Below are 15,569 nucleotides of genomic sequence, written 5' to 3' on the forward strand. Positions count from 1 at the left end.
GATTCTGTGATAATCAAAACATCAAAAAAAAGTTGATTTTTGTCATTGTGAATGTATGTGTGCCTGTGACTGTATGTGCTTGTGTGCAAAATCAAAATTGAGTTTCAGCTTGAAAATTACAAATTTGTCAGTAAATTATGCAGTAGTTTGCATGGTTGTAGAGCTCCTGCACCCTAGCAAAAATAGAACATTTTGTAACAAGTGATTTCTGAGATACTTACCCTGAATGCTGAAATCAATATTAAAATAGTAACTTCCTAAAAAACTGACGTATTTTCAATGAACAAGTTTGCTTTTGCACAGACTCCAGGCCTTGTTTTTAGTCTAGTTTGATTCATTATTTATCCCCAGATCCTTCAAAAATATTTTGACCTATGTCCAATTATAACTGCCATTGAAACTGTTTAACTGCTCCAATTAGTTAAGAAACCAGGCATATTATTGATTGGCATAATTTTTGCGCAAATAGGTTTTGAAATACATAATACAGTACATTTATACCGTATATCTTCTAGTAGTGGCCAGCTTCTTATTGACGCCCGTTTCCAATAAACACCGGGTTTGAAGAGATGTCTCCTTTAAGCGCCGGTCTGTAGTAAACGCCGATCTCCAATGACCCACCGCCTTTTTTGTACGCTAATCCTCTTTTCGTACCACCTGATGATTCTCCTGCAGTGAATCATACAGTAAGTAACTTTTCATGTCAAAAATGTTTTGTCGTCGGATGCTGTCGAGGAAGGGAGAAAGTCAAAAAGAAATTTCTTTGTGTACATTTTGCCCTTTCGTCTCCACATGAATCATAACCCCACAGGGAGGGCAGAGGTGGCAGGAAGAACATGAAAATGCCATCTTCGACACGTTAATCCTCTCCTTTGACCAGGGAAGAAGGGGCTGTATTGTGTCCGGACAGACAGTACATGATCACGTGAAACACTCTGTGCCCTCTTCCTCGGTGACCTGTTAACCTTTACCTCCACTGACACTTTTGCCTTCGAAAGGGTCGTGTGGGAGTCTGTTCATGTCACTGTGTTCTTGTGGACCCGTGTTTGTAGTGTGAGCAATGGGAAGGAAACGGTCATTTGATTTAGCATTCAAACTCCGTGCGGTAACATACACAAAAGAACATTCAGGCGAAGAAGCTGCACGACATTTTGGGGTGGATCCAAAACGTATCCAAGAATGGCGCAAGCAGATGACTGATATTGAGAAAACGGCGGCAGAAAAAGGTGCTGGAAGTAAACGATTGGTGGAGGAGCTAAGAAAGTGAGCGAAGAATTAGATGAACTGGTGTTAACATGGATTATTGAATAAAGACTGAAAGGTGTGTGTGTCTCCAGGAACATAGTCCGCACGAAAGTGAAGAGGATTTTTGATACAGAGATTGATGATGCTTCAAAAGGAAAAGAAACGTTCGTAGTCAGTGCAGGCTGGCTTGACAAATTTATGAAACACCATCATTTATCGCTCCGTTGGAAAATATCGCTGGCGCAGTAGGATCCAGAACAAGTTATTGACAAGCTTGTCTCTTTTGTGATGTGGGTTGCCAATCGGCGAACTGCAGATGGAGTTAAGGATAGCGAAATCATTGGAATGGACAAGACATCTGCTTGGTTCGACATGTCTGGTTCTACAACAGTCGAACCAACTGGCAATAGGAGTGTTATATTAAAAACTTCTGGTAATGAGAAATCTCATTTCACTGTCACATTGGCAGCGAAATCAGATGGCACAAAATTGAAGGTATTTATTGTATTTCGGGGGGCGCAAAGTGAGAAGTGGCAAGACTACAGGATATCCAAGAAGAAGAAGTCCAACAAACGGATGGATGAATCAGGAATTAACAATAATGTGGTTGCAGAATGTTTGTGGTGTTTTCTGTTTCCGAAAGAGACTTCTTGTCTGGGACGCTTACCGCTGTCACATCAGTGAGGAAACGAAACAAGAACTGAAGAAATATAAAATGTCAACAGCAGTTATCCCTGGTGGTTGCACCAAGTACGTCCAACCTGCTGATGATGTTTGGAACATGCCCCTCAAAGACCAGCTTCGAGAGTTGTATGATAATTGGATGGCAGGGGAAGAAGATAAGGGGTTTACAGCTGGCGGAAATTTGAAAGCGCCGGCACTACGTTTGTTATTAACGTGGATAATATCAGCTTGGCAAGAAATCACCCCAGAAATGATGATAAAATCCTTGAAGGATTGTGGAATCATCAATGCATGCGATGGATCTGAGGACCACCTTATCCACTGCTTTAAGGAGGGCCAGCCATGCCATGCTGGGAGTGCAAAACTGATTACTGCGTGACAACAAGCAATGGGAGTACCTGTATTGCCATCACAAGAAGAGGACGATGAAGAAGAACTTGCAAATAACGAAGCAATCATTACCGATTCAGACGACGAGTAGATAAGTACTGTACTTTATTGTATCTTATCCAATCTCATGTCGTAATGTATGTAATATGTGTCAGTTTGGAGCTTATTGCATTTCCTTATGTTCCGCAGGGGACTTGTCGGGCTGATGAGCGCTTTCGTGTGAAATTCGGACTGGTGCAGGCCAGTGCTGGTGGCATCATTGACAAGAAAGTTGACGTCTACCGTACCTGTTTTTCATGCTTACGGTAAAACTGTATACTGCTTTAGTAAGACTGTACTGATAATTTCATAAAATCCTGAAATGTTCATCCGATGTTGCCTACATTTTGTGGCCGTAAATACGGTACCATACCGTATTTTACTGCCAAATGAACCCCACTTACCCATCACCATTCCGTCTGCGAGGCGAATAATAGCCGGTCTCCAACAACCGCCAGTCACTTTTAAACGCTGGGCCGTCTGAATAATTTTTTGAATAAACGCCGGGGCTACTATTGGAAGATATATGGTACATGAACATACACATGGAGGAGCACACAAGCGCATGTACATACCTTTTCAGTCAAACAAATTATTAAATGATGATAGCTGACAGCTTGGTTGTCCTACTAGAGCATATATATGCTAGATGATAAATAGAAATAAGTGAACTCCCACAACACATAAACACACACCATGAGGCTACCGCAAACAAAATTTGAAATACAAAAATACCACACATTTATTTATAGAAATATATATATTTTCTTATGCTGACATGATGGAATTTGCCAGTTGGCATTTCCATTTATGATTGTGTTGTAATGATGAAAAATAACAGAATTAAATGCAGCCTATTTTTTTTCAAGATGAATTATAACTTTGTTTTAAAAGGAGCAAGTTGCCAAAGTTAGGAAAAAAAAATCGTGTCTTGCAATTGCCACACTGCACATTGTATTGCTAGCATAATTAGTTTGTGACATTTAGTTTGTAAGAGCATATTGCATCAGATGTGACAAACAATAGCAGGGCAAAAAGGATAAAAGTGTAAAAAAAAGTCTTATCACAAGGTTAAATTGCATTTTCATCCACACAACTCCGATAGACTCATATAATACTGAAGAAAGTACAAGGTAAGGTGAAAGTAATACAAGAAAGAGGCACCCCGCTAAAGTACTTGTTACTGTAATAATGTTTGAGATTCTGGGCGAAAGAATGTGGTAGACTTGATTATGAAGATGTCATACATACTTAGTCTATTATGGACATGCATATCCGAAAAAATTTTGTAGGGGGAAAAATATTAATCACTAAATTATTGGTATTATTTTCACACATATAGCACTGGGCTCAATGATTAAGTAAACATTCACAACAAAACTTGTGGGTTAATGAAAAGTAATCTGCCATATCTTGCAGCAGTGTAAACAAAGCATTGAGCAAAGCACTTACTGGCTACAAAATTATAGAGAGATGTCTTGACACAAATGTTTAATATATTTTTCTATTATTTTTGCAGCACTAGGGTGTTGTACCGTGTTAGCCATTATGAATGTAGGAAAAAGCCAAGCAAAATGACACCTTTTATTGGCTAACTAAAAAGATTACAAATATGCAAGCTTTCGAGGCAACTCAGGCCCCTTCTTCAGGCTTATTATTTTTGCTTAATGCTAGTAGGGATCAAATTTTTCTTCTCCGTGAAGCACAATTTAATCTGGTCTGGGAACATTTAATAAACATGTCACAGCAATAGAGGAGTGTATTTTCTTGATTTATTACTAAACAATTTTATAAAGTAATGAATTTTGTTCATGTTTAAAGCAATGAGATTATTTTTACTGAAGTCTTATAGATCATTCTAGTCCATTTGTAATTCCACATTTGTCTTGTGATCTCAATTCTGACTGCACACTTCTGCCCAGATGAGAGTGAAAGGCACACCTTTTGTACATGGGAATTATTTGCCTTTAAAATATATTCACATATAAGTTAAGTAACTTATACGACTAAGAAAACGGAACAGTGTGCTTCAGACTACAGTTTATACAGAATTATTCCTATTTTTTTATTTATTGAAAACCTTTTATCTTGCATTCCATAAATACAAATAAAGGCAAAAGACTACCACATTTCATAGTATAAAATAACAAACTGTTAGGTCTTTCTAATCATATCAAAGGAGAACCACTGTTCCATATACAGGTGCCGGTCATAAAATTAGAATATCATGACAAAGTTGATTTATTTCAGTAATTCCATTCAAAAAGTGAAACTTGTATATTAGATTCATTCATTACACACAGACTGATGTATTTCAAATATTTATTTCTTTTAATTTTGATGATTAATATAAAATATTGCAAATATTTTTAGTTTGGTACAGATAACATCTTTTGTACATTGTACATCAGTACCCAACTGCTTTTTTCCCTGGTTCTGCACATGTGCACATCTCCCTGCTGTGCCACACTCAAATGTGCAGATATTACTTTGGTGCACGAACATGTACATAAATTATAGCGAAGAATGGGTCAAATCTCAAAAATGTACTTTCGAACACCATAATTAACATGAATTTTTATTTCACTACTTTTTCAATGTCGGAATACAGTGTAACACTACTCCTAGTGTTCACAACTACTGTTGTAACAGGTAAGGGTCTTAGACCACCCTTGCATATACTTTGTATTTAGTGGGTATACCTGGAAACAAAAAGATCTGACGTGTTTTTATCCAAGGAATAGTTTTTAGTTAAGTAAATGAAAATCTTAATTAAACTTGTCTTAATTTAAAACATGAGGTTGTAGCCAAGCCCATCTTTTAAGGATGAAATTGACGCAGCCACAGACATGTTTGCTCTTTGCTTTAAGAATAATGGATGGATGGATGGAATTAGGCCAGCACATAGGTCCAGCTATATTTTAATTCCTTAAAGGCAGAATTTTAATAGTCATATCAGGAAATATCTTAATAAATTGTATTTTTTGTATATTCAGCTATTTACAAACACAACAACAAAAGAAAACAATAAATGTGTAAGACATAACCACTAAATCCAAAAGTGAAATTAACATTAATTGCTGTAAAGGATGTAATGGAATGTTGCCGTTTTGTAAACTGCTTTTCAATAAAAACATTTAACATCATAGTCCTGTCACCAGTATTCAGAAGTTGTTGGGTGCCTTCTGAGGCAAGCCTTCCCCCTGAAGAACATTGCAAGCAGGTATGGCACAAATATTCACCACTTTCCCTTGTACCTGATAAGGGGAAATCTTTCAGCAGCATGTTGCAGTTCGCAGAAGAGGTCCTCTTGTTGCAGAACTTGGCAAGTTGATTGAAATTCTAAAATGTCCCACCATATCTTACACTGTGCAAACCATGTTGAAAGTCACAGATTCTACATTTATAACTCGGGTGTCCATACATCAATGTTTTAATAACATATACCTAGTGAAAAGTCAAGCAAAATGACACCTTTTATTGGCTCATTATAAAGATTACAATATGCAAGCTTTCGAGACAACTCGGGCCCCTTCTTCAGGCAAGATGTACCTAACATTAAACAGGACTTGCTTAAAAAAGAAAAAAGAACCACCTCATATATGATATCGCCACAAAGTCACAAAACACATTTCCATTCCTGTGTCCTCTGTTCCAATAATTTACTCCTAGAAACAGTAAAAAAATAGGCTATCCAGGAGTCTCATTTGCAAATATGTAAAAAAAACACATTTTAACCCAGAAAGTGGTAGACCATGAGCCTATTTATGCAAAAATAAGTACATTGTTTAGGGACACAGTGGAGAAATGCATCCTGGAGCAAAAGACATGTTGTCTAATAAACTAAAAAGTTGAATCGCCGTGTAGCATAAGGAGCAGTTTTTGTTAGTCACAAAAGGAGGATATTTTTCGTACTGTCTAATACAAATGTTAAAGGAACCGTTTTCTTCAAAAGAATACTCTACCCAGGAATGACGATTTATGTACCTGTTACTTGCTTCATGTTTTCTTAGGCAACATGGATTACAAAATTTTTGATATAGTGCGCTTGAGTGGAAACCCAGCTTACACAACAGCAAACAATACCAAGGCATCTAATGAAAAATCTCTAGTTACAAATGACAGTTGTTTAATCATAGGCTTAGTGTCCAAAGCACCTGTATTTTTGCTAAAAAGTCTAAACTTTAGCTTAGACATGAACTTGTTGGAAAAAAGGTAGCACCATCATAATGTGAAATGAAAGCAGTAATATTGTGACTCGGTTGTATTGACTTAGCTGTGCACGTTAGCTAGCCAGACAGTTAGGCAGGGTGTTTTTACATACAGTTGGACTTGGAATAGACCCCTAAGGTGTGTGTTATCATATTTTTACAGTTCATGTGTTCTGCACTGAAGTTTTAATTGTAGTCCTACAGGGTGATATCCATTGAGAGTGCTATTAAACAGCCTTTTGTACAGTCTTGTAAATTTTAAGAATGTGTTAATTACAATATGTTAAAGATATAATCGTTAGTAATCTTTTACTTTGGCTTATTTAAGTACATGTGTGTATTTTATTAAAGTTGCATAAAAGGTGTCTCACAGTCAGAGTTGTTCTATTGTATTGCTAGAGTTACAGTATCCAGCTATCCAGTAAAAATTCCATTTTTTCATTTTTAGCAAAGACAAGAGAGTTGGGGCCGAAATATAAAATGATTCCAAAACCGTAGATGACAAAATACATTTTAAGTAATGACATGGACTGTATTTATCAAAGGATGCATATATATCTGGAAAAATATTACAAATGTGAAATACTAATTTTTAAATATTTTTCATTTTTATTAATATTTTCTTTTTAAGATTTTAATAGCATTGTCCTGCAGTTTCATCTTTTCATCTTGAAACTGGTGTCTTGGATCAGGTATCTTTAAAAAATGTACAAAATATTTATATTGTGTTTTATTGTTATTTGATCTTGACCTTATTTAATTGTAAGTGCTGAGTTTTAATCCGTATGTTTATAATTTAAATTTATTTGAAGTTGTATTTGTAAGATTTAATAATTTAATGTAGTTCTTGGGGCATTTTTCTCTTTAAGACCAGATTTTGCTGCCGCTTGGATGAATTTGGGTATAGTACAAAACAGCTTAAAAAAGTTCCAAGCAGCGGAGCAGAGCTACTGGAATGCAATAAAATATAGAAAAAAGTATCCCGATTGCTACTACAACCTTGGGCGTTTAGTAAGTATTCCCTACGAAAAAAAAAAATTTGCTTTGTTCTGCTTGGTAATTGCTGATGTTTGTTTATTATCTGATCATACATAGTGTTTCAAAACTTTTTACTATTGTAGTATGCAGATTTGAATCGGCATGTGGATGCTCTCAATGCTTGGAGAAATGCAACAATGCTGAAACCTAACCATAGTTTGGCTTGGAACAACATGGTTATCCTCCTAGATAACACAGGTAAACAACCTACAGAAGTACAAAGCATCATTATTATACTATACTGTGTCTATTATTTAATTAACAAGCAAACACAAATATTTCAGTAACCACAAAAAAGCAAAACACACATAGGTTTAGCAGCAAGTGAGAAGAACTCAATACAAAAAACATCTCCAGCATCAAAAGAATGCAGAAACAAAAACAGAACTCTCTTAGCCCAGCTTTTACTTAAAGATAAGGGCCTACAAATATAAACTGGGTTTTGACTCCCCCAATATTGCTTGTGCAAGTGTTTGACAGTAGAGTCAAAATATGAAGCAGTTGAGCAGCTTTAAACTTAAAGAAAACGCTAGTATTACATTGCATCTATCATACGCTACGAAAGCATAGCACAAAACAATGAGAAACAGATTAGTTAATTTTTGATATGGCACCTTGTAGACACACAAAATAGCAAGGCAACAGGTGTGTTAGCCCCAACTATAACCATAATCTAAATATCTAAAAATACAGAAAATGATGGTCATATCTATTGCTACCTTAACTAATTTTAAATTTAGTATATTCCTTACAATTGCTTTCAGATGGTTTTGAAATTTAAAGTCAATTTAGTTTTTTAGTCAAATGAATGCTACCATCTCTTTTGATATAATTTCAGCTGTGTAAACATTACCTTGTTAAATATATTAAAGTGGTGTTAAACCGTTCCTAAGACTACAAGAAGGAATCGTTTTTAATTCTACTCTGTGCTACCTTAGGTATCTTTAGATTCTGAGAGATGTCATATTTATGATATAAACATATACTAGCCATTGAAAGAAGTAGGTAAAGTACTCTTGTTAATAAGTTCAAAGAAAAATTATTTTAGTAGCCAACATCACACTTTTACTGCCCATGCCACCATCATTTGGTCCACTCGGGGACTCCCTCCTGACTGTCTTAGATCCTCTGAGACAAAATATTGTTTACAGCAGTAGTGTAAGAAGGCACAAGCATAGGGTTAATACTAGAATTGTGTATGAGAAGACAGTGAAATGCGGTGTTTGTTTGAGAGACTGATGATAATCACACAGCCCCAACCATTTTTTCCTCTCTCTAAAACAACCACATTTTACCGTAACTGCTGGTGGGACAGCTGGGTTGATTATGACAGTAGAACTTCTCAATATGCATTTTACTCATTTAAGAAAATGTTTTATTTCATTGCTTTTTCTTCATTCATTGCTATTAACATGGAGTACAAATACTGTACTTTATTACAAACAAAAATGCATAGGCATACATTGGTTTTAAAGCGAGCCATCCATTACTGCCTACTTCTTGCTCATATCTTAGATGCTGCATTTTGAATTAATATACATGTACTGTGATAGAAGATGTAAGCATATACAGTATGCTAGATACTTTCTTTCATGCAATATTGAAAAGCTGGTGGAAAAATGTAAGTTAATGTTTTTATTTAAAAATAGTTTTGAGTCGTCATAAGTAGTATCCAAACTCCAAGAAGATGTACTAGAATTTAAATTTGAGCTCTCTTAATCAAGTCTACATTGCCCTATCCACAGTTTATTGTATGAATTTCAAACATGAGAAGTCTTTTCAGTAGCATGTTTTGTGAAATAAACATTAGAGGGTCTGCAGATTGATGCAGTGATTTTAAGGCAAAAGAAAACACATGTATAGAACACCAAAAGCCAAATGTATATTCCAAAAAAAGCATTTCCCACAAAGCGTTAAATGATAGTAACAAAAGATAGAGGCAAGGGTGTATGCAAGCGTAAAGTACTGCAGTTCAGGTCATCTATATTTATATGATGATCTCTGATTCTGCATCAAGGACTTGTTGAAGTACATATTTGTACCATCAGAACCTCTGCAGTAGGTGTGTCACAATCGCCAAGAAAATAGCATTGATATTGGATGTTTCTTGTAGTGTTTCTGCCAATGGTTTTTCTGTAAACAGAAAGAAACTCAACTGCAGGCTGAAGTTGCTAGCTACTTTTCTTGGATTTATAGCAATAAAAGCCTCACCCTGGGGAAATCCGCACTATAGGACAGGAATTCTGGCAACAGCTGTTGTCATTCCATTTACCAAATAATTAAAATACATATCCTTTAATTGCCAAAGTCTCCCGCTCCACAGCCTCATACCTGGTTTCCTGGTCCAACAGTTTCCGACTCCATCGACATGTTGGCTCAGCACAGCTTCAAGACCTGTGTCCGAAGTCTCCGTCTGGAGGATGAAAGGCAAAGAAGTTAGGTACTTTCAAAACTGGACCCAACATAAGGGCCTGCTTTAAATTACTAAACGCAGCTTCTGTTGTATCAACCCATATCCCATGATTCAGTTTCCCCTTCCTTGTAAGATTAGTCAAGGGCGTTGCTCTCTCAGAGAAACTGGGTACAAACCGGCGATAGTAGCCCTCCAAACCGAGAAAGGCCTGAACCTGCCTCTTGGTCATCGTACGGGGCCAGTTCAATATGGCATCAACTTTGGAACACTGTGGCCACACCATACCCTGTCCTACTTGGTAGGCTAAATATTTGGCTTCGACCAATCCAAAGAAACATTTCTTCGATTTAATACGAAGACCGGCTTCTGCTAAAGACCACAATACAGCTTGTACCTGCTGTAGATGTTCCTTCCAGGTGCTGGAATAGATGACCACGTCATCCAAGTAAGGCAGCATTATACGAATTATGAGGATGGAGCACTTTATCCACCAGACATTGGAAACTCTTGGGTACCTAATGCAACCCGAATCTGAAGGACATGATACTGCCAGAGTGCACTAGGGGTGCTAAACGCAGCCGTCTCCTTTGCAGAGTCCATTAAAGGGAACCTGCTAGTACCCCTTTGTCATATCAAGTGTAGTCAAAAATTTGGCTTGTCTTAGCCGTTCGAGGTGGTCGTCCACTCACGGCATCGGGTATGTGTCAAATTGGGAGACTTGGGTTAAACCGACTGTCAGGCTTGCCAACCAATATGATAGGACTGGACCAGGGACTATAACTCTCCTCTATCACACCTAGATCTCCAACTCCACTTCTGTTCATTTTGCTTCGTGAAGTCTGTATGGGCGTTCTCGGAATATGACCCTGAGTTCCGTCACAATGTCATTTACAACCAGGGAGATCTGTCCTGATGTCTCACTCACTACCTCCAGGACAGACAGGATGACTGCTTTGCGCTCCTCTTGTTGAAGGCAAATCAGTTTGTACAGATAGATACTTTATTAATCCCAAGGGGAAATTCACATACTCTAGCAGCAGCATACTGATAAAAAACAATGTTAAATTGAAGAGTAATACAGTTGCGTTTGAAAGTTTGTGAACCCTTTAGACTTTTCTATATTTCTGCATAAATATGACCTAAAACATCATCAGATTTTCACTCAAGTCCTAAATGTAGATAAAGAGAAACCAGTTAAACAAATGAGACAAAAATATTATACTTGGTCATTATTGAGGAAAACAATCGAATATTACATATTTGTGAGTGGCAAAAGTATGTTAACCTTTGCTTTCAGTATCTGGTGTGACCCCCCTTTGCAGCACCTAAGACCACGGTAGTAGCGAGGTGGGAGTGTACAAAGGGTAGGGACGAAACCAGTGGGAGCGTATGAGTCGCACTTAGTGGGAATTCCATGGTTTGCAGCCCAAATGGGGTTCAACAGCTTACCCACACCTCTCTGCGCCGGGTAGACACGCTCAATTTCATGCATAATTATTTATTGAATGCTAAACACTTCTGGAAAGACACGGTTGTCTAAAACGGGTTGGTGTGAGAATACAACAGTAAGTGAATGAAAAGATGGATATCTGGAGAGAGCAAAATACAACACAATAGTGACCCCGCGGCATAACAAACACTGTATAATTATTTATTGATGGTTGAACACTTCTGGAAAGACACAGTTGTCTAAAAAGGGAGGGCTTGAGAATACAACAGAAAGTGAATGAAAAGATGGAACTCTGGAGAGAGCAACATATAGTTGTCCGTGAGTGAAGAAGACGCATGTTTGTCGCGGATGCGAACTGCTGTATGTAGCGTGTAAAGCAGTTTGCTATGGTGCACGTGGTCGGTTTTTAAAGACTGCTTACTTCATTGTGTTTTAAACTCAGTTGTAAAGGATTGTTTTAAGGATCCCATGGGATACCCCTCGCAAACCGTTTTACACGCTGCATATGGCGACTCACCTCCGCGAGAAACATGCCTCTATGAACAGTCAAGGTGGCTCGGAGGTACATGAAGCCTCTACAACAGACGAATATAAATGACGCTGTTCCTTCTGTGTCGTCAAGTCCGAGTTGGTGGGCGTGGCTCTGCGAGTTGTCGTTGTATCCAATTGTCTTGGAGTTGGTAGGCGTGGCTCCTCCCTGCGTGCACCATAGGTGTCTTACTTGTTGGCGGCTTAGTGAATCCACGCCTCTTCCGGCGTGCTTTCCATGGGTGTCTTGTCTTAGTGATTTATATATATAGATTCTAAAGGGTTCACAAACTTTCAAGCACAACTGTAAAAAGCAGGTAAAACTGACAATAACTTTGTATAATGTTAACTTTACCCCCCCGGGTGTAACTGAAGAGTCGCATAGGGGTGGGGGGAACGATAGTCAAGGTCTAATTCATAAACGGAGAGTGAGCGGGGCTGTCCGGTGGAAGGATCAGTGTCTCTACCATCCACGGTTTCAGCAAACTTGCATGATTAACCCACTCACTGGGCTGACAATTTGGTTGTTTAATCAAATAATCAACCAGCCCCTTCCTCTCCTTAACTTCGTACGGGCCTTGCCAATGTGTAAGTAGTTTAGAATGTGAGGTAGGAACCAACAACCTGACCCGATCCCCCAGATGGAACTCCCGTAAAGACGTACCACGGTTATAGTGATGGACCTGGGCTGCTTGCACCTTCTCCATGTGAGATTTAAGAAGAGGTCGAATTTTAGCGAATCTATCACATAATTGCGTGATATACTCTAGTATATTTGTAGAGGGGAATGCCTCTTCCTCCCAACCTTCTTTTAAAATATCCAGTATACCTGAGGTTGTCGTCCATTCAAAGCATGAGAACCCTGTGGAGGCTTGTGGGACTTCCCGATGTGCAAAATGGATGAGGGGGAGATGCTGATCTCAGTTCCTTCCATCCTCATTGACCACCTTGCGCAGTATCTGTTCAAGTGTCTGCTATAACCTTTATACTAGACCATCGGTTTGAGGATGATATACTGAGGTCTTTAAATGTTTTATTTAAAGTAACTTGGCCATCTCCCTGAATGTCTCAGAGGTAAATGGCGTCCCTTGATCCATTAGGATTTCTTTAGGAATACTGACTCGTGCAAAGACCCCTACTGACTCCTGTGCGATAGCTTTCGATGTGGCTGAGCACAAGGGAAGAGCTTCAGGATATCGGGTAGCATAATCTACCCAGGACCATTATGTTTTTGTCCCCTGGCCGAGGGCTCTAGGGGTCCCACCAGGTCGACCCCGATATGTTCAAATGGGACATCAATCAGGGGTAAGGGAACTAGAGGAGCACAGTCCCTCCTAGGAATCTGCCACAATTAACATTCTGGACAGGACATGCAAAAACAGTGGACCACCTCATTAATCCTGGGCCAAAACAAATCAGTGTTTAATACGCTCTAGTGTTTTCTTGGGGCCCAAGTGGGCTTCCAGGAGGGTGGGTATGTGCTAGTTGATAGACTTGTCGCCGGTAAGTCCATGGTACTAACAGGGACTGTAAACACCGTGTTCTGCTACCTGATACAAAGGGTCGTTATTTAATACAAAGTGGGGACCTTATGGCATGGGATGCAGTGTGTGATGGCTATCTACCAGAATGACTGCATTTTTTGAGAATTTAAGGGAGTAGTCCTTTCATTGCTCCCTTTTAAAAGAAGCCGGAATCTGCTTAAACTGAAACTTCAGTCGTGTAAGAGGATTGGATTCAACCCGCCGATTGAAGATGACATATCGCTTCACAACATCCCGGGTGTCTCCATGTCATTGTTAGAGGCCGAGTTTCTTCTGTCCTCCGGCTGTAAACATAGCGTGGAGGAAGCTGAAGACACTGTTTCGACGTCCATGATTAGACCTGTTGATTGTTTAAGAGCAGCGAGTGTTATACAGCTTTTCTTATCAGACCAGTCTCTCGCAAGTATTACAGGAAATGGAGGATCTTGTAAGTACCGCCACCACCACTTTTTTTAAGATACCATCGTGGCTGATGTAACAGGCGGTGGAATTATAGTGACAGATTTAGTCCCCGTAAATACAGGTTATACGGGTCTTTGTTCTGGGCCACTGTCACAGTAACACTAGATGGCGAGCAACAATGGGGATGTTACTGCCAGAAACAAATAAAGCAGGGACTTGGAGACCATTTACTGTCGCTACTCCTGTATGAGAGAAGGGCACAGGATTAACCAGAGCACAGTGCCCCCCTTTGTCACTTTGCGGAGCCCTTCACCTTGCATCAGGGATCACCAGAGATAACTCTTGCATATGGGAATGGAACTCACCGGTAGGGACGCAAACCCATCTGGGTTCACACGAGTACTATTTTAGATCTCCCAATTAGGTTTCTGCTCTTAAATGGTCGATCACCTCTATTAGTGAATGCATGTTTGTAAAGGTTCGTCCCCAGGCTGGCTGGGTGATATTACTAGACAGGGCTCAGAGCAATAAGACACAGGCTTACCTGCTCCATCATTCATCTGATGTTATTTTTATATTGCCTTAATTGGTATGCCTGTTCCTTAGTAGTCTTTTTGGGATTAAAACCCAAGGCCATTACCTTTTTCGCCTGCCAATCTGGGGTACCCCCACCTTTCTCAAAGTTTTCTTTGTGGGGAGCTTTAGAGCAGTCCCCTTTCCAGGGAGCCCATAATAAGTCCCCAGTGTGTTCTCACCTGAACCTGGCCCTAGTCTAAAGGTCCCGTTCCCACGGTATCAAATGACTTTGGATAGCTCCTGGGTCAGAGCACACTCCAGCTTTCCCCAACCCGCACTGACTGACCGGTGACCAGTCTTGTGGTGACGTGAGAACAGTACTCTCCTTCCTGATCCTTCTTTGGTTGGAGTTCTTGATTGTGTGTTGAGGCTTTTTTCAAGTTCGCCTTTTGATTCAACAAGGAAGCCATCATTCTGCCGACTACGCCACTATGAAATAATTAGCCTCGACACACACAAAAAGGTTTGGGGCAGCCACCCGTTTATTATCCCTGGCTACAAAAATGGTATGAAAAGTCACACTTGAAGTGAATAGGTTGGGATAGTCTTGGGGCAGAATTTCCTGTATTTGTTTTGCAGAGACAACAGAGAAAAGTTTAGTGCACCCTGTCTTCTCCTGGCCTGGTGCGGAATTACCTTCACTTGGTCCATTCAGCTTCCAACTATGCACACTTGTGTGAGATTATATATATATTTATATATATTTATATATATATATATTTATATTATATATATATATATATATATATATATATATATATATATATATATATATATACACATACTCAGCAAAAAAAGAAACGTCCTCTGACTTTCAACTGGTTTTACTTTCAGTAAACTTAATGTGTAAATATTTTTATGAGCACTAAAAGAGTCAACACCATAAGACATAAACTAAAAATGTTTCACAATGTGTCCCTGAATGAAGGGAGGCTCAAATTCAAAAGTACCAGTCAGTATCTGGTGTGGCCACCAGCTGCTTGAAGTACTGCAGTGCATCTCCTCCTCATGGACTGGACCAGATTTGTCAGTTCTTGCTGTGAGATGTT

General features: G+C 39.0%; 1 protein-coding gene across 7 annotated transcripts in view; it reads left to right on the forward strand.

The window, feature by feature from the left end:
• tmtc4 (transmembrane O-mannosyltransferase targeting cadherins 4) overlaps positions 1–15,569 on the forward strand; it is a 221,270-nt gene that overhangs the window by 151,850 nt on the left and 53,851 nt on the right. For 6 of the 7 annotated variants that reach the window (XM_039744797.1, XM_039744801.1, XM_039744799.1 and 3 more), the window contains exons 14-15: positions 7,439–7,580; positions 7,691–7,909. In XM_039744797.1, coding sequence (XP_039600731.1) covers positions 7,439–7,580; positions 7,691–7,894 — 346 coding nt within the window. In that variant the 3' untranslated portion in view covers positions 7,895–7,909. Of the gene's footprint in view, positions 1–7,438; positions 7,581–7,690; positions 7,910–15,569 lie in introns of those variants that run through there. The other variant, XM_039744802.1, reaches the window with a different exon arrangement.

Source organism: Polypterus senegalus, chromosome 2 (assembly GCF_016835505.1).
Source record: "Polypterus senegalus isolate Bchr_013 chromosome 2, ASM1683550v1, whole genome shotgun sequence".
Classification (NCBI taxonomy): domain Eukaryota; kingdom Metazoa; phylum Chordata; class Cladistia; order Polypteriformes; family Polypteridae; genus Polypterus; species Polypterus senegalus.